The sequence below is a fragment of the Oncorhynchus mykiss genome, chromosome 7 (assembly GCF_013265735.2).
Source record: "Oncorhynchus mykiss isolate Arlee chromosome 7, USDA_OmykA_1.1, whole genome shotgun sequence".
NCBI classification, from domain to species: domain Eukaryota; kingdom Metazoa; phylum Chordata; class Actinopteri; order Salmoniformes; family Salmonidae; genus Oncorhynchus; species Oncorhynchus mykiss.
Window position 1 is genome coordinate 85,441,214 of NC_048571.1, and position 21,082 is coordinate 85,462,295.

General features: G+C 47.9%; 1 protein-coding gene across 3 annotated transcripts in view; it reads right to left on the reverse strand.

Moving 5' to 3' along the window:
• Positions 1-21,082, reverse strand: part of LOC110511195 (arf-GAP with coiled-coil, ANK repeat and PH domain-containing protein 3) — a 158,866-nt gene that overhangs the window by 48,359 nt on the left and 89,425 nt on the right. For all 3 annotated transcript variants that reach the window (XM_036984260.1, XM_036984261.1, XM_036984262.1), the window contains exon 10: positions 17,083-17,094. In XM_036984260.1, the coding sequence (XP_036840155.1) occupies positions 17,083-17,094 (12 nt within the window). The remainder of the gene's footprint in view (positions 1-17,082; positions 17,095-21,082) is intronic.

Sequence of the window (21,082 nt, forward strand, 5' to 3'; positions counted from 1 at the left end):
TGCTTGTCACCTAGGACTATAACCTACAGAACTGTCTGTCTGCTTGTCACCTAGGACTATAACCTACAGAACTGTCTGTCTGCTTGTCATCTAGGACTATAACCCACAGAACTGTCTGTCTGCCTGTCACCTAGGACTATAACCTACAGAACTGTCTGTCTGCTTGTCATCTAGGACTATAACCCACAGAACTGTCTGTCTGCCTGTCACCTAGGGCTACAACCTACATAACTGTCTGTCTGCTTGTCACCTAGGACTATAACCTACAGAACTGTCTGTCTGCTTGTCACCTAGGACTATAACCTACAGAACTGTCTGTCTGCTTGTCACCTAGGACTATAACCTACAGAACTGTCTGTCTGCTTGTCACCTAGGACTATAACCCACAGAACTGTCTGTCTGCCTGTCACCTAGGACTACAACCTACAGAACTGTCTGTCTGTCTGCTTGTCACCTAGGACTACAACCTTTAGAACTGTCTGTCTGCTTGTCACCTAGGACTACAACCTTTAGAACTGTCTGTCTGCTTGTCATCTAGGACTATAACCCACAGAACTGTCTGTCTGTCTGCTTGTCACCTAGGACTATAACCTACAGAACTGTCTGTCTGCCTGTCACCTAGGACTACAACCTACAGAACTGTCTGTCTGTCTGCTTGTCACCTAGGACTATAACCTACAGAACTGTCTGTCTGCTTGTCACCTAGGACTACAACCTACAGAACTGTCTGTCTGTCTGCTTGTCACCTAGGACTATAACCTACAGAACTGTCTGTCTGCTTGTCACCTAGGGCTACAACCTACATAACTGTCTGTCTGCCTGTCACCTAGGGCTACAACCTACAGAACTGCCTGTCTGCTTGTCACCTAGGACTATAACCTACAGAACTGTCTGTCTGCCTGTCACCTAGGGCTACAACCTACATAACTGTCTGTCTGCTTGTCACCTAGGACTATAACCTACATAACTGTCTGTCTGCTTGTCACCTAGGACTATAACCTACAGAACTGTCTGTCTGCTTGTCACCTAGGACTACAACCTACAGAACTGTCTGTCTGCTTGTCACCTAGGACTATAACCTACAGAACTGTCTGTCTGCTTGTCACCTAGGACTATAACCTACAGAACTGTCTGTCTGCCTGTCACCTAGGACTATAACCTACAGAACTGTCTGTCTGCTTGTCACCTAGGACTACAACCCACAGAACTGTCTGTCTGCCTGTCACCTAGGACTACAACCCACAAAACTGTCTGTCTGCCTGTCACCTAGGACTACAACCCACAGAACTGTCTGTCTGCCTGTCACCTAGGACTACAACCCACAAAACTGTCTGTCTGCCTGTCACCTAGGACTACAACCCACAGAACTGTCTGTCTGCTTGTCACCTAGGACTACAACCTACAGAACTGTCTGTCTGCCTGTCACCTAGGGCTACAACCTACATAACTGTCTGTCTGCTTGTCACCTAGGACTATAACCTACAGAACTGTCTGTCTGCCTGTCACCTAGGACTATAACCTACAGAACTGTCTGTCTGCTTGTCATCTAGGACTACAACCCACAGAACTGTCTGTCTGCTTGTCACCTAGGACTATAACCTACAGAACTGTCTGTCTGCTTGTCATCTAGGACTACAACCCACAGAACTGTCTGTCTGCTTGTCACCTAGGACTATAACCTACAGAACTGTCTGTCTGCTTGTCACCTAGGACTATAACCTACAGAACTGTCTGTCTGCTTGTCACCTAGGACTATAACCTACAGAACTGTCTGTCTGTCTGCTTGTCACCTAGGACTATAACCTACAGAACTGTCTGTCTGCTTGTCACCTAGGGCTACAACCTACAGAACTGTCTGTCTGCTTGTCACCTAGGACTATAACCTACAGAACTGTCTGTCTGCCTGTCACCTAGGACTATAACCTACAGAACTGTCTGTCTGCTTGTCACCTAGGACTATAACCTACAGAACTGTCTGTCTGCTTGTCACCTAGGACTACAACCTACAGAACTGTCTGTCTGCTTGTCACCTAGGACTATAACCTACAGAACTGTCTGTCTGCTTGTCACCTAGGACTATAACCTACAGAACTGTCTGTCTGCCTGTCACCTAGGACTATAACCTACAGAACTGTCTGTCTGTCTGCTTGTCACCTAGGACTATAACCTACAGAACTGTCTGTCTGCTTGTCACCTAGGACTATAACCTACAGAACTGTCTGTCTGTCTGCTTGTCACCTAGGACTATAACCTACAGAACTGTCTGTCTGCTTGTCACCTAGGACTATAACCTACAGAACTGTCTGTCTGCCTGTCACCTAGGACTATAACCTACAGAACTGTCTGTCTGCTTGTCACCTAGGACTATAACCTACAGAACTGTCTGTCTGCTTGTCACCTAGGACTATAACCTACAGAACTGTCTGTCTGCTTGTCACCTAGGACTATAACCTACAGAACTGTCTGTCTGCTTGTCACCTAGGACTATAACCTACAGAACTGTCTGTCTGCCTGTCACCTAGGACTATAACCTACAGAACTGTCTGTCTGCTTGTCACCTAGGACTATAACCTACAGAACTGTCTGTCTGCTTGTCACCTAGGACTATAACCTACAGAACTGTCTGTCTGCTTGTCACCTAGGACTATAACCTACAGAACTGTCTGTCTGCTTGTCACCTAGGACTATAACCTACAGAACTGTCTGTCTGCTTGTCACCTAGGACTATAACCTACAGAACTGTCTGTCTGCCTGTCACCTAGGACTATAACCTACAGAACTGTCTGTCTGCTTGTCACCTAGGACTATAACCTACAGAACTGTCTGTCTGTTTGTCACCTAGGACTATAACCTACAGAACTGTCTGTCTGCCTGTCACCTAGGACTATAACCTACAGAACTGTCTGTCTGCCTGTCACCTAGGACTATAACCTACAGAACTGTCTGTCTGCCTGTCACCTAGGACTATAACCTACAGAACTGTCTGTCTGTCTGCTTGTCACCTAGGACTATAACCTACAGAACTGTCTGTCTGCTTGTCATCTAGGACTATAACCTACAGAACTGTCTGTCTGTTTGTCACCTAGGACTATAACCTACAGAACTGTCTGTCTGCCTGTCACCTAGGACTATAACCTACAGAACTGTATGTCTGTCTGCTTGTCACCTAGGACTATAACCTACAGAACTGTCTGTCTGCTTGTCATCTAGGACTATAACCCACAGAACTGTCTGTCTGCCTGTCACCTAGGACTATAACCTACAGAACTGTATGTCTGTCTGCTTGTCACCTAGGACTATAACCTACAGAACTGTCTGTCTGCTTGTCATCTAGGACTATAACCCACAGAACTGTCTGTCTGCTTGTCACCTAGGACTATAACCTACAGAACTGTCTGTCTGCTTGTCATCTAGGACTATAACCCACAGAACTGTCTGTCTGCTTGTCCCCTAGGACTATAACCTACAGAACTGTCTGTCTGTTTGTCACCTAGGACTATAACCTACAGAACTGTCTGTCTGCCTGTCACCTAGGACTATAACCTACAGAACTGTCTGTCTGCTTGTCACCTAGGACTATAACCTACAGAACTGTCTGTCTGTTTGTCACCTAGGACTATAACCTACAGAACTGTCTGTCTGTTTGTCACCTAGGACTATAACCTACAGAACTGTCTGTCTGTTTGTCATCTAGGACTATAACCTACAGAACTGTCTGTCTGCTTGTCACCTAGGACTATAACCTACAGAACTGTCTGTCTGCTTGTCATCTAGGACTATAACCTACAGAACTGTCTGTCTGCTTGTCACCTAGGACTATAACCTACAGAACTGTCTGTCTGCCTGTCACCTAGGACTATAACCTACAGAACTGTCTGTCTGCTTGTCACCTAGGACTATAACCTACAGAACTGTCTGTCTGTTTGTCACCTAGGACTATAACCTACAGAACTGTCTGTCTGCCTGTCACCTAGGACTATAACCTACAGAACTGTCTGTCTGCTTGTCACCTAGGACTATAACCTACAGAACTGTCTGTCTGTTTGTCACCTAGGACTATAACCTACAGAACTGTCTGTCTGTTTGTCACCTAGGACTATAACCTACAGAACTGTCTGTCTGTTTGTCATCTAGGACTATAACCTACAGAACTGTCTGTCTGCTTGTCATCTAGGACTATAACCTACAGAAGTAATAGAACTACTGTACATCATCTTGTAGATTAATATTATTATTATTTCTGTAAAAAAAAAATAATCCTTCCTGGAAGGCAATTATTATGCTCTGTTGTTGTTCTACTCTGTTCTGTTCTGTTCCACCCTTTGTGTGTGTGTGTGACAACATTGCAGAACTGTTGATGAACACACACACACACACACACACACACACACACACACACACACCTCCTCAGGCTCTGATCTCATTGTGAATGGTAGACAGATGGGCCGGCGGCCGTCCTGACACATTTTATGCAATTCTACACATTTTGCCATGGGAGCGGAGAGAAATGGTTACAGTGTTTAATATATCGGAGTGTGACTGACTAACAAAATCAATTGGCTCACCCCAGCTGGTAATTCGAACACGATAACAAGTTTAGATAGCCGTCCGCTCATCAAATTGACCAATCTAAAAAAAACGTTAGCTGACGTGGGCTAATTCAGGTGACTATCAGTGACTGATTTAACAAAAGAAAAACTACTAACGCATAACCACATTCCAATACTGCACCTTGTGTATTCTACTATTGTAACTCTCAACAGTATCTAAATACATTTTGGAAATATATCCGAGGTCCATCCCTGTTGTAGAAAGCTGTTATTATTGTTGCCCTGGGAGATGTGTATGAGTATTACCATCCTATAATAAGCAACTGTAAATTTAGTAAAATCTCACCAGTGTGTAATCCAACCTGCCAAATATCTTCATCTTTTGCAGAGTACAATCCAACAACATTTCACGTTTAAAAGTAAGTTCCAAATTCTCAAACATAAATAATACAAATAAAACGAAGGTTTAAAGAAAAAAACGATGCTTCTGTTCAATTGTCAAAATGTTATCATTTCCAATATTCCGGTTACGGATTAAGAGTCTGAACTGAAGACTTCAGAAGAACACCGGAGAAACGGAGAATAGCGGACACCAGAGCATCAGAACACCGGAGAAACGGAGAATAGCGGACACCAGAGCATCAGAACACCGGAGAAACGGAGAATAGCGGACACCAGAGCACCAGAACACCGAATGTCAACAGTCTGCTCGTGCTGCAGTGACGTTTCGCGCTCCAACCCACACTGCCTCCCGAAACCAGCTGCTCATGCTTGTACCTGCAGTGTGTGTGTATAGTCAGGGCCGGCTCTAGCGTTTTGGGGGCACTGAGAGAGATTTGGTCGCGGGCCCCCCACCCGGGCCTCCTCTTGATGGTGGAGAGAATATTTTTTGTTTTAAAGTACATTTCCTGTAATTCTGCACATTTTGCCATGGGGTGGAGATACATTTTCACTTTTAATGCTAATTTCATGCAATTCTACACATTTTGTCATGAGTTATTCCATGTTAATATGATATTTGAGTGGGAATGACTAACAAAATCAATGGGAACCCCCGGGAGGTCAGGGCCTTGCATTCCCAGTCTGTATTCCGCCATGATCACTACAATTTTAAATAGTTTAGCCAGCTAACTACCAATCTAAAAAGTGTTAGCTGACATGGCTAATTGAGTCACTGTCAGTAACTGACATACAGTAAGTAACAAGAGATGTACCACCAAACGTAGAAATTGTACCATGTGTATTCTACTATTCTACTTCTCAGTAGTAAATTGAGACCCCGACTGAGTTCCTAAGGGCCCCCTAGCAGACTGCCTCATTAGCATACAGCTGTCATTTTTGTTGCGCTCGCAGAAGCCGCTGCCATGGAAAAGCCACCGCTTGCGCCCTGTGCGCAGAGCGATTTACGAGCCTTCCATTCTACCCCCCCTGAGGCCCCCCAAAGCCTTGATACCCTGAGGCCAGGTCCTCTTTCTTCCCTCCTCCGTCCTGGAGGAGCCCAGCTTCCATCTGTCTGAGAGTCTATTGCTGCCTAATCAAGCACACATTATGGCTCCCAACATTATGGCTCCCACAGGTCCCTACACCCCCAACACTAACACCCACCTACAGGTCCCTACACCCCCAACACTAACCCCCACCTACCTACCCACCTACCTCTCTCTCTATCCCTCTATCTCTCTATCCCTCTTGGTCTCTCGCTCTCTATTCAATTCAATTCTACCACTCTATCCCTCTATCCTATAGCTTCAAGGCAAGTAACACTGAATCATGCATGAGAGCACCAGCTGTTCCGGACGACTGTGTGATCACACTCTCCGTAGCCGAAGTCAGCAAGACCTTTAATCAGGTCAACATTCACAAGGCCACGAGGCCAGACCAGCTGGCAAGTCTCGTCACTGACATTTTCAACCTCTCCCTGACCCAGTCTGTAATACCCACATGTTTCAAGCAGACCACCATAGTCCCTGTACCCAAGAATGTAAAGGTAACCTTCCTAAATGACTACAGCCTAGTAGCACTCACATCTGTAGCCATGAAGTGCTTTGAAATGCTGGTCATGGCTCACATCAACACCACCATCCCAGAAACCCTAGACACATTCCAATTTGCATACCACCCCAACAGATCCACAGATGATGCAATCTCTATTGCACTCCACACTGCCCTTTCCCACCTGGACAAAAGGAACACCTATGTGAGAATGCTATTCATTGACTACAGCTCAGCGTTCAACACCATAGTGCCCTCAAAGCTCATCACTAAGCTAAGGACCCTGGGACTAAACACCTCCCTCTGCAACTGGATCCTGGACTTCCTGATGGGCCACCCCCAGGTGGTAAGTGTAGGCAACCACACATCCGCCACGCTGATCCTCAACACGGGGGCCCCTCAGGGGATGTGTACTCAGTCCCCTCCTGTACTACCTGTTCACCCATGACTGCGCGGCCAGGCATGACTCCAACACCATCATCAAGTTTGCCGATGACACAACAGTGGGAGGCCTGATCACCAACAACGATGAGACTATAGGGAGGTCAGAGACCTGGCTGTGTGGTGTCAGGACAACAACCTCTTCCTCAACGTGAGCAAGACAAAAGGGCTGATCGTGGACTATAGGAAAAGGAGGGTCGAACAGGCTCACATTAACATCCACGGGCCTGAAAGTATAGCGGGTCGAGAGTTTAAATTTCCTTGGTGTCCACATCACCAACGATCTATCATGGTCCAAACACACCAAGACAGTCGCGAAGAAGACACGACAAGATTTGGCATGGGTCCCTAAATCCTCAAAAAGTTATACAGCTGCACCATTGAGAGCATTGACCGGTTGCATTACTACCTGGTATGGCAACTGCTTGGCATCCGACCATAAGGCACTATAGAGGGTAGTGCTTACGGCCCAGTACATCACTGGGGCTGAGCTTACTGCCATCCAGGACCTCTATACCAGGCGGTGTCAGAGGAAGGCCCAGGAAATTGTCAAAGAACCCTAACTAAGTTAAGGACCATGTGACTAAACACCTCCCTCAGTCACCCAGTCATAGACTGATCTCTCTGCGACCACACGGTAAGTGTTAACAGAGTGTAAAGTCTAGGTCCAAAAGGCTCCTCAACAGCTTCTACCCACAAGCCATAAGACTGCTGAACAATTAATCAAATGGCCACCCGGACTATTTACATTAACCCCCCCTCCTTTGTTTTTACACTGCTGCTACTCTCTGTTTATTATCTATGGATAGTCACTTTACCCTTACCTTTAACCCCTATGTACAAATGTTATACCTCGAAGGAACCTGTTGACTCGGTACTGGTACCCCCTGTATATAGCCTCCACATTGACTCTGTACCGGTACCCCCTATATATAGCCTCCACATTGACTCTGTACTGGTACCCCCTGTATATAGCCTCCACATTGACTCTGTACCGGTACCCCCTATATATAACATCCACATTGACTCTGTACCGTAATACCCTGTATATAGCCTCCACATTGACTCTGTACCGGTACCCCCTATATATAACATCCACATTGACTCTGTACCGTAATACCCTGTATATAGCCTCCACATTGACTCTGTACCGTAACACCCTGTATATAGCCTCCACATTGACTCTGTACCGCAACACCCTGTATATAGCCTCCACATTGACTCTGTACCGTAACACCCTGTATATAGCCTCCACATTGACTCTGTACCGTAATACCCTGTATATAGCCTCCACATTGACTCTGTACCGTAATACCCTGTATATAGCCTCCACATTGACTCTGTACCGTAACACCCTGTATATAGCCTCCACATTGACTCTGTACCGTAATACCCTGTATATAGCCTCCACATTGACTCTGTACCATAATACCCTGTATATAGCCTCCACATTGACTCTGTACCGTAATACCCTGTATATAGCCTCCACATTGACTCTGTACCAGTACCCCCTGTATATAGCCTCCACATTGACTCTGTACCGTAATACCCTGTATATAGCCTCCACATTGACTCTGTACCGTAATACCCTGTATACAGCCTCCACATTGACTCTGTACCGTAATACCCTGTATATAGCCTCCACATTGACTCTGTACCGTAACACCCTGTATATAGCCTCCACATTGACTCTGTACCGTAACACCCTGTATATAGCCTCCACATTGACTCTGTACCGTAACACCCTGTATATAGCCTCCACATTGACTCTGTACCAGTACCCCCTGTATATAGCCTCCACATTGACTCTGTACCAGTACCCCCTGTATATAGCCTCCACATTGACTCTGTACTGGTACCCCCTGTATATAGCCTCCACATTGACTTTGTACTGGTACCCCCTGTATATAGCCTCCACATTGACTCTGTACCGTAACACCCTGTATATAGCCTCCACATTGACTCTGTACCGTAACACCCTGTATATAGCCTCCACACTGACTCTGTACTGGTACCCCCTGCATATAGCCTCCACATTGACTCTGTACCGGTACCCCCTGTATATAGCCTCCACATTGACTCTGTACTGGTACCCCCTGTATATAGCCTCCACATTGACTCTGTACTGGTACCCAATGCATATAGTCTCCACATTGACTCTGTACCGGTACCCCCTGTATATAGCCTCCACATTGACTCTGTACTGGTACCCCCTGTATATAGCCTCCACATTGACTCTGTACTGGTACCCCCTGTATATAGCCTCCACATTGACTCTGTACTGGTACCCCCTGTATATAGCCTCCACATTGACTCTGTACTGGTACCCCCTGTATATAGCCTCCACATTGACTCTGTACTGGTACCCCCTGTATATAGCCTCCACATTGATTCTGTACTGGTACCCCCTGTATATAGCCTCCACATTGACTCTGTACTGGTACCCCCTGTATATAGCCTCCACATTGACTCTGTACTGGTACCCCCTGCATATAGCCTCCACATTGACTCTGTACCGGTACCCCCTGTATATAGCCTCCACATTGACTCTGTACTGGTACCCCCTGTATATAGCCTCCACATTGACTCTGTACCGGTACCCCCTGTATATAGCCTCCACATTGACTCTGTACCGTAACACCCTGTATATAGCCTCCACATTGACTCTGTACTGGTACCCCCTGTATATAGCCTCCACATTGACTCTGTACCGGTACCCCCTGTATATAGCCTCCACATTGACTCTGTACTGGTACCCCCTGTATATAGCCTCCACACTGACTCTGTACTGGTACCCCCTGCATATAGCCTCCACATTGACTCTGTACCGGTACCCCCTGTATATAGCCTCCACATTGACTCTGTACTGGTACCCCCTGTATATAGCCTCCACATTGACTCTGTACTGGTACCCAATGCATATAGTCTCCACATTGACTCTGTACTGGTACCCCCTGTATATAGCCTCCACATTGACTCTGTACTGGTACCCCCTGTATATAGCCTCCACATTGACTCTGTACTGGTACCCCCTGTATATAGCCTCCACATTGACTCTGTACTGGTACCCCCTGTATATAGCCTCCACATTGACTCTGTACTGGTACCCCCTGTATATAGCCTCCACATTGACTCTGTACTGGTACCCCCTGTATATAGCCTCCACATTGATTCTGTACTGGTACCCCCTGTATATAGCCTCCACATTGACTCTGTACTGGTACCCCCTGTATATAGCCTCCACATTGACTCTGTACTGGTACCCCCTGCATATAGCCTCCACATTGACTCTGTACCGGTACCCCCTGTATATAGCCTCCACATTGACTCTGTACTGGTACCCCCTGTATATAGCCTCCACATTGACTCTGTACCGGTACCCCCTGTATATAGCCTCCACATTGACTCTGTACCGTAACACCCTGTATATAGCCTCCACATTGACTCTGTACTGGTACCCCCTGTATATAGCCTCCACATTGACTCTGTACCGGTACCCCCTGTATATAGCCTCCACATTGACTCTGTACTGGTACCCCCTGTATATAGCCTCCACATTGACTCTGTACTGGTACCCCCTGTATATAGCCTCCACATTGACTCTGTACCGTAACACCCTGTATATAGCCTCCACATTGACTCTGTACCGTAATACCCTGTATATAGCCTCCACATTGACTCTGTACCGTAATACCCTGTATATAGCCTCCACATTGACTCTGTACCGTAATACCCTGTATATAGCCTCCACATTGACTCTGTACCGGTACCCCCTGTATATAGTCTCCACATTGACTCTGTACCGTAATACCCTGTATATAGCCTCCACATTGACTCTGTACCGTAATACCCTGTATATAGCCTCCACATTGACTCTGTACCGTAATACCCTGTATATAGCTTTGTTATTGTTAATTTTATTGTGTTACTTTTTATTAGATTTTTTTAACTTTAGTTTACTTAGTAAATATTTTCTTAACTCTATTTCTTGAACTGCATTGTTGGTCTCTCTCTCTCTCTGGACCTCTCTCACTCTCCCTCTCTCTATCGCTCTCACTCTCTGGACCTCTCTCACTCTCCCTCTCGCTCTCTATCCCTTTCCATCTGTTAATCCCTAAGCAGTGTGACATCATGCCATCTGTCGACTTCAGCCCTCTTGCCTGTGGGGAAAGGAGAGGGAGGGTAGTTTAGGTTGGCATCATGCCCAGTAGAGGATCTCTGCATTCGGGTACAGCAGCCCTGGTGTCCCCTGGTCTCTGACCTCCCTGAATCTCCTTTAAGTAAACACCCTTATTTTATTTTTCTGATAGCACATATAACCCTTACAGTTAAGGGTCCGTCCCTACAGTAGAACCAGGGTCTGTCCCTACAGTAGAACCAGGGTCCGTCCCTACAGTAGAACCAGGGTCCGTCCCTACAGTAGAACCAGGGTCTGTCCCTACAGTAGAACCAGGGTCTATCCCTACAGTAGAACCAGGGTCTGTCCCTACAGTAGAACCAGGGTCTGTCCCTACAGTAGAACCAGGGTCTATCCATACAGTAGAACCAGGTTCCATCCCTACAGTAGAACCAGGGTCCGTCCCTGCAGTAGAACCAGGGTCTATCCCTACAGTAGAACAGTAGAACCATGGTCTGTCCCTACAGTAGAACCAGGTTCCATCCCTACAGTAGAACCAGGGTCTATCCCTACAGTAGAACCAGGGTCCGTCCCTACAGTAGAACCAGGGTCTGTCCCTACAGTAGAACCAGGGTCTATCCCTACAGTAGAACCAGGGTCTGTCCCTACAGTAGAACCAGGGTCTGTCCCTACAGTAGAACCAGGGTCTATCCATACAGTAGAACCAGGTTCCATCCCTACAGTAGAACCAGGGTCCGTCCCTGCAGTAGAACCAGGGTCTATCCTTACAGTAGAACAGTAGAACCATGGTCTGTCCCTACAGTAGAACCAGGTTCCATCCCTACAGTAGAACCAGGGTCTATCCCTACAGTAGAACCAGGGTCTATCCCTACAGTAGAATCAGGGTCTGTCCCTACAGTAGAACCAGGGTCTATCCCTACAGTAGAACCAGGGTCTATCCCTACAGTAGAACCAGGGTCTATCCCTACAGTAGAACCAGGGTCTGTCCCTACAGTAGAACAAGGGTCTGTCCCTACAGTAGAACCAGGGTCTATCCCTACAGTAGAACCAGGGTCTGTCCCTACAGTAGAACCAGGGTCTGTCCCTACAGTAGAACCAGAGTCTATCCCTATAGTAGAACCAGGGTCTATCCCTACAGTAGAATCAGGGTCTGTCCCTACAGTAGAACCAGGGTCTATCCCTACAGTAGAACCAAGGTTTGTCCCTACAGTAGAACCAGGGACTATCCCTACAGTAGAACCAGGGTCTGTCCCTACAGTAGAACCAGGGTCTGTCCCTACAGTAGAACCAGGGTCTATCCCTACAGTAGAACCAGGGTATATCCCTACAGTAGAACCAGGGTCTGTCCCTACAGTAGAACTAGGGTCTGTCCCTACAGTAGAACCAGGGTCTATCCCTACAGTAGAACCAGGGTCTATCCCTACAGTAGAACCAGGGTCTATCCCTACAGTAGAACCAGGGTCTGTCCCTACAGTAGAACCAGGGTCTGTCCCTACAGTAGAACAGTAGAACCAGGGTCTATCCCTACAGTAGAACCAGGGTCTGTCCCTACAGTAGAACCAGGGTCTGTCCCTACAGTAGAACCAGGGTCTATCCCTACAGTAGAACCAGGGTCTATCCCTACAGTAGAACCAGGGTCTGTCCCTACAGTAGAACAGTAGAACCAGGGTCTATCCCTACAGTAGAACCAGGGTCTGTCCCTACAGTAGGATCAGGGTCTGTCCCTACAGTAGAACCAGGGTCTATCCCTACAGTAGAACCAGGGTCTGTCCCTACAGTAGAACCAGGGTCTATCCCTACAGTAGAACAGTAGAACCAGGGTCTGTCCCTACAGTAGAACAGTAGAACCAGGGTCTATCCCTACAGTAGAACAGTAGAACCAGGGTCTATCCCTACAGTAGAACCAGGGTCTATCCCTACAGTAGAACAGTAGAACCAGGGTCTGTCCCTACAGTAGAACAGTAGAACCAGGGTCTATCCTTACAGTAGAACAGTAGAACCAGGGTCTATCCCTACAGTAGAACCAGGGTCTGTCCCTACAGTAGAACAGTAGAACCAGGGTCTATCCCTACAGTAGAACAGTAGAACCAGGGTCTATCCCTACAGTAGAACAGTAGAACCAGGGTCTGTCCCTACAGTAGAACAGTAGAACCAGGGTTTATCCCTACAGTAGAACCAGGGTCTATCCCTACAGTAGAACAGTAGAACCAGGGTCTGTCCCTACAGTAGACCCAGGGTCTATCCCTACAGTAGAACCAGGGTCTGTCCCTACAGTAGAACCAGGGTCTATCCCTACAGTAGAACATTAGAACCAGGGTCTGTCCCTACAGTAGAACAGTAGAACCAGGGTCTATCCCTACAGTAGAACCAGGGTCTATCCCTACAGTAGAACCAGGGTCTGTCCCTACAGTAGAACAGTAGAACCAGGGTCTATCCCTACAGTAGAACAGTAGAACCAGGGTCTGTCCCTACAGTAGAACCAGGGTCTGTCCCTACAGTAGAACAGTAGAACCAGGGTCTATCCCTACAGTAGAACAGCAGAACCAGGGTCTGTCCCTACAGTAGAACAGTAGAACCAGGGTCTATCCCTACAGTAGAACAGTAGAACCAGGGTCCGTCCCAACAGTAGAACAGTAGAACCAGGGTCTATCCCTACAGTAGAACAGTAGAACCAGGGTCTGTCCCTACAGTAGAACAGTAGAACCAGGGTCTATCCCTACAGTAGAACAGTAGAACCAGGGTCTATCCCTACAGTAGAACAGTAGAACCAGGGTCTATCCCTACAGTAGAACCAGGGTCTATCCCTACAGTAGAACCAGGGTCTGTCCCTACAGTAGAACAGTAGAACCAGGGTCTATCCCTACAGTAGAACAGTAGAACCAGGGTCTGTCCCTACAGTAGAACCAGGGTCTATCCCTACAGTAGAACCAGGGTCTATCCCTACAGTAGAACCAGGGTCTGTCCCTACAGTAGAACAGTAGAACCAGGGTCTATCCCTACAGTAGAACCAGGGTCTGTCCCTACAGTAGGATCAGGGTCTGTCCCTACAGTAGAACGAGGGTCTATCCCTACAGTAGAACCAGGGTCTGTCCCTACAGTAGAACCAGGGTCTATCCCTACAGTAGAACAGTAGAACCAGGGTCTGTCCCTACAGTAGAACAGTAGAACCAGGGTCTATCCCTACAGTAGAACAGTAGAACCAGGGTCTATCCCTACAGTAGAACCAGGGTCTATCCCTACAGTAGAACAGTAGAACCAGGGTCTGTCCCTACAGTAGAACAGTAGAACCAGGGTCTATCCTTACAGTAGAACAGTAGAACCAGGGTCTATCCCTACAGTAGAACCAGGGTCTGTCCCTACAGTAGAACAGTAGAACCAGGGTCTATCCCTACAGTAGAACAGTAGAACCAGGGTCTATCCCTACAGTAGAACAGTAGAACCAGGGTCTGTCCCTACAGTAGAACAGTAGAACCGGGGTTTATCCCTACAGTAGAACCAGGGTCTATCCCTACAGTAGAACAGTAGAACCAGGGTCTGTCCCTACAGTAGACCCAGGGTCTATCCCTACAGTAGAACCAGGGTCTGTCCCTACAGTAGAACCAGGGTCTATCCCTACAGTAGAACAGTAGAACCAGGGTCTGTCCCTACAGTAGAACAGTAGAACCAGGGTCTATCCCTACAGTAGAACCAGGGTCTATCCCTACAGTAGAACCAGGGTCTGTCCCTACAGTAGAACAGTAGAACCAGGGTCTATCCCTACAGTAGAACAGTAGAACCAGGGTCTGTCCCTACAGTAGAACCAGGGTCTGTCCCTACAGTAGAACAGTAGAACCAGGGTCTATCCCTACAGTAGAACAGTAGAACCAGGGTCTGTCCCTACAGTAGAACAGTAGAACCAGGGTCTATCCCTACAGTAGAACAGTAGAACCAGGGTCTGTCCCTACAGTAGAACCAGGGTCTGTCCCTACAGTAGAACAGTAGAACCAGGGTCTATCCCTACAGTAGAACAGTAGAACCAGGGTCTGTCCCTACAGTAGAACAGTAGAACCAGGGTCTATCCCTACAGTAGAACAGTAGAACCAGGGTCTATCCCTACAGTAGAACAGTAGAACCAGGGTCTATCCCTACAGTAGAACCAGGGTCTATCCCTACAGTAGAACCAGGGTCTGTCCCTACAGTAGAACAGTAGAACCAGGGTCTATCCCTACAGTAGAACAGTAGAACCAGGGTCTGTCCCTACAGTAGAACCAGGGTCTGTCCCTACAGTAGAACAGTAGAACCAGGGTCTATCCCTACAGTAGAACAGTAGAACCAGGGTCTGTCCCTACAGTAGAACAGTAGAACCAGGGTCTATCCCTACAGTAGAACAGTAGAACCAGGGTCTATCCCTACAGTAGAACAGTAGAACCAGGGTCTGTCCCTACAGTAGAACCAGGGTCTGTCCCTACAGTAGAACAGTAGAACCAAGGTCTATCCCTACAGTAGAACAGTAGAACCAGGGTCTGTCCCTACAGTAGAACAGTAGAACCAGGGTCTATCCCTACAGTAGAACAGTAGAACCAGGGTCTATCCCTACAGTAGAACAGTAGAACCAGGGTCTGTCCCTACAGTAGAACCAGGGTCTATCCCTACAGTAGAACAGTAGAACCAGGGTCTATCCCTACAGTAGAACAGTAGAACCAGGGTCTATCCCTACAGTAGAACAGTAGAACCAGGGTCTATCCCTACAGTAGAACAGTAGAACCAGGGTCTGTCCCTACAGTAGAACAAGGGTCTGTCCCTACAGTAGAACAGTAGAACCAGGGTCTATCCCTACAGTAGAACAGTAGAACCAGGGTCTGTCCCTACAGTAGAACCAGGGTCTATCCCTACAGTAGAACAGTAGAACCAGGGTCTATCCTTACAGTAGAACAGTAGAACCAGGGTCTGTCCCTACAGTAGAACCAGGGTCAGTTTTCCTCTTGTCAAGTCAGACACTGCATACCTTTAGAGAGCTGTTTAACTTGGCAGAAATGTCCAGATCAACAAGCCCACGTCAACTAACATTTATTTTTATTTAGTTTCTTTAGCCCATAGATATTGTTGTAAATATCACATGAATACACATTAGACATGGGGAAAAATGGATAGAATTGCAATAAAATTAGCATAATGTTCTCTGCGACCTCATGACAAAATGTGTAGAATTGCAGGAAATAATCTTTAAACCTACAAAATGTTTTCTCCAACAACGAGAAGGGTGTGAACAGTTTGTTGTCATGAACAGTGCTAGAACCCATAGAACTAGACGTGATGCATGCAGGAGCGTGAGATGTTCCCCCGACGCTGGAAAGGAGCCCCCCCCCCCCCCCCCCCGAGTGAAAAAGTTTAGGAACCCCTGTTTTAGAGGATGATGGGACTGGACATGACAGTGTAATGGAGCATACTCCTACTACTAGTAAAGCTAGCCAGTGAGAGTACACCCTGCCATATCCTCTCCCCCCATATCTTATCCCCCCATATCCTCTCCCTCCATTCTCTCTCTCCATCCTCTCTCTCCATCCTCTCTCTCCATCCTCTCCCTCCATCCTCTCCCTCCATCCTCTCTCTCCATCCTCTCTCTCCATCCTCTCCCTCCATCCTCTCTCTCCATCCTCTCCCTCCATCCTCTCCTCTCTCTCCATCCTCTCCCTCCATCCTCTCCCTCCATCCTCTCCCTCCATTCTCTCTCTCCATCCTCTCTCTCCATCCTCTCCCTCCATCCTCTCCCTCCATCCTCTCTCTCCATCCTCTCTCTCCATCCTCTCCCTCCATCCTCTCTCTCCATCCTCTCCCTCCATCCTCTCCTCTCTCTCCATCCTCTCCCTCCATCCTCTCCCTCCATCCTCTCCCTCCATCCTCTCCCTCCATCCTCTCCTCTCTCTCCATCCTCTCCCTCCATCCTCTCCCTCCATCCTCTCCCTCCATCCTTTAAGTACTCACCTCCATCAGAGTCTGGAGAAGATCATTGGACGGAGGGCGTTGGTAGAAAGGAGAGAAAGAAACAAATTAATGTTAGCACAATCACAAGGTCAGGAAGTAAACTGACATGTAGTTAGTAGCCCTTGATAAGGTGAGTAGCCCTTGATAAGGTGAGTAGCCAGAACGCTTCACTGGGACAGCATCAGGGCCAAGACAGAAAAACACCCACACACTCTCACACACAGAGAGAGAGAGAGAGAGAGAGAGAGAGAGAGAGAGAGAGAGAGAGAGAGAGAGAGAGAGAGAGAGAGAGAGAGACCTAACCCGAATTGTAAGCACCCCCCAGCCTGATATTCGATGAGTCCCAAAGCCAACAGTAACACTCATGCAAGCGCACACACACACACACACACACACACACACACACACACACACACACACACACACAAGCACACAAGCACGCACACACACACAGTCTGGCTTGCCGGCAGACCCTGTTAGCATCCCATCAGATAACAGATGGGTGATGGTCCCTGTGCGTGTGTGTGTGTGTGTGTGTGTGTGTGTGTGTGTGTGTGTGTGTGTGTGTGTGTGTGTGTGTGTGTACACATAAGGTGATGGTCCCTGTCTTAGCTGTTCCAGACACTCACAAATAAAAGTCCCCAAAACAAACTCACTCAAATGTTTGACAAAAGAGAATGTATTTTCAGAAAATAGTCTTATTTTAACTCTGCAGGAGTCCAAAAGTGAAAAACAAGTCACCGAGTAGAAGACATTCTAATTAAAATATATGTCTAGCATTCTGTTGTTGTACTTCACTGTTCTCACGATCAAAGCAGACAGAAAGACAGCTATAATCCACAAATAGTCAAATGTTGAAATCTCTGGCTAAGCACAGAGAAGCTTTCATGATTTCTGGTTCTATTTTTTTTTATGAACAATCTTTTGATGCTAAAAAGAAGCATAGTTTATCCTGAACCTCCCACGGTTCTAAGATGGAGACAGCTCTGTTTGATATGTCCAGATGCAGTTGGTTTTATAGAGTTACTTTTGATATGAATTAAATAAAACATCCTGTCACATTAAGGTTTTCACTGACTGAAAGCATTTGTGTGTGTGTGTGTGTGTGTGTGTGTGTGTGTGTGTGTGTGTGTGTTCTTCAGGAGGAAGGACAATGGAAAATTGGAGATCAGATGGATACAGACTGGAGAGGAGATCAGATGGATACAGACTAGAGAGGTCAGATGGATACAGACTAGAGAGGTCAGATGGATACAGACTAGAGAGGTCAGATGGATACAGACTAGAGAGGTCAGATGGATACAGACTGGAGAGGAGATCAGATAGATACAGACTGGAGAGGTCAGATAGATACAGACTGGACAGGAGGTCAGATAGATACAGACTGGAGAGGAGGTCAGATAGATACAGACTGGAGAGGAGGTCAGATAGATACAGACTAGAGAGGTCAGATGGATACAGACTAGAGAGGTCAGATGGATACAGACTGGAGAGGAGGTCAGATAGATACAGACTGGAGAGGAGATCAGATGGATACAGACTGGAGAGGAGGTCAGATAGATACAGACTGGAGAGGAGGTCAGATGGATACAGACTGGAGAGGAGGTCAGACGGATACAGACTAGAGAGGAGGTCAGATGGATACAGACTGGAGAGGAGGTCAGACGGATACAGACTAGAGAGGTCAGATAGATACAGACTGGAGAGGAGGTCAGATAGATACAGACTGGAGAGGCCAGATGGATACAGACTGGAGAGGAGGTCAGATAGATACAGACTGGAGAGGAGGTCAGATGGATACAGACTGGAGAGGTCAGATGGATACAGACTGGAGAGGAGGTCAGATAGATACAGACTGGAGAGGAGGTCAGATAGATACAGACTGGAGAGGCCAGATGGATACAGACTGGAGAGGAGGTCAGATAGATACAGACTGGAGAGGAGGTCAGATGGATACAGACTGGAGAGGTCAGATGGATACAGACTGGAGAGGAGGTCAGATAGATACAGACTGGAGAGGAGGTCAGATAGATACAGACTGGAGAGGTCAGATGGATACAGACTGGAGAAGTCAGGTGGACACGGACATGGACAGAGTGTCGTCCACGTTTTGTATTCTACACGAGTCAAATGTAATGGAGTCTGTTGCCCATGTTGTGAATGGCTGCTGTTGATAAAAGGACCTAAACATAGCGTGACCGCCTTGTCGACCTGATAGCCAGCGTGGTGAGAGAGGTGGTTTCACCAACAGCACACATCCACTACAGTTATCCCTGAATGCCTTGTCGACCTGATAGCCAGCGTGGTGAGAGAGGTGGTTTCACCAACAGCACACATCCACTACAGTTATCCCTGAATGCCTTGTCGACCTGATAGCCAGCGTGGTGAGAGAGGTGGTTTCACCAACAGCACACATCCACTACAGTTATCCCTGAATGCCTTGTCGACCTGATAGCCAGCGTGGTGAGAGAGGTGGTCTCACCAACAGCACACTACCACTACAGTTATCCCTGAATGCCTTGTCGACCTGATAGCCAGCGTGGTGAGAGAGGTGGTCTCACCAACACCACACTACCACTACAGTTATCCCTGAATGCCTTGTCGACCTGATAGCCAGAGTGGTGAGAGAGGTGGTCTCACCAACACCACACTACCACTACAGTTATCCCTGAATGCCTTGTCGACCTGATAGCCAGCGTGGTGAGAGAGGTGGTCTCACCAACACCACACATCCATAAACATTCTGGTGTAACAGGAAGCTGGTGTGATGTTTATGATGATGTGTTTTCCTGTGAGGCCAAATACACCAGATGTTGTCGATGTTGTTGTCGTTGTTGTTGTGGGAACTGGGCTGCTCATATCACTGCTACATGGAGCAGGCCTTTGCCGATCTTCTAAAAATCTTCTAAAATACCAGCCCCTCACAGCACGCTGGGACAGCCTTGGACATGGGTGCAAGCTGCTAGCACTAATATTTGTCAGTCTTGGCCACATACACAGGCTTCAGAATGTGGGCCTGACACCTTCAGGTTGTGAGCCTGACAGCATCAGGTTGTGGTGGGCCTGGCACCTTCAGACTGTGGTGGGCCTGACAACTTCAGGTTGTGGTGGGCCTGACACCTTCAGGTTGTGGTGGGCCTGACAACTTCAGGTTGTGGGCCTGACACCTTCAGGTTGTGGTGGGCCTGGCACCTTCAGACTGTGGTGGGCCTGACACCTTCAGGTTGTGGTGGGCCTGACAGCATCAGGTTGTGGTGGGCCTGGCACCTTCAGACTGTGGTGGGCCTGACACCTTCAGGTTGTGGTGGGCCTGACACCTTCAGGTTGTGGTGGGCCTGACAGCATCAGGTTGTGGTGGGCCTGGCACCTTCAGGTTGTGGTGGGCCTGACACCTTCAGGTTGTGGTGGGCCTGACACCTTCAGGTTGTGGTGGGCCTGACAGCATCAGGTTGTGGTGGGCCTGGCACCTTCAGACTGTGGTGGGCCTGACACCTTCAGGTTGTGGTGGGCCTGACAGCATCAGGTTGTGGGCCTGACACCTTCAGGTTGTGGTGGGCCTGACAACTTCAGGTTGTGGGCCTGACACCTTCAGGTTGTGGTGGGCCTGACACCTTCAGGTTGTGGTGGGCCTGACAACTTCAGGTTGTGGTGGGCCTGCCAACTTCAGGTTGTGGGCCTGACACCTTCAGGTTGTGGTGGGCCTGACACCTTCAGGTTGTGGTGGGCCTGACAACTTCAGGTTGTGGTGGGCCTGACAACTTCAGGTTGTGGGCCTGACACCTTCAGGTTGTGGTGGGCCTGACAACTTCAGGTTGTGGGCCTGACACCTTCAGGTTGTGGGCCTGACACCTTCAGGTTGTGGTGGGCCTGACAACTTCAGGATGTGGGCCTGACACCTTCAGGTTGTGGGCCTGACACCTTCAGGTTGTGGTGGGCCTGACAACTTCAGGTTGTGGGCCTGACACCTTCAGGTTGTGGGCCTGACAAAGACCAAGGCAAA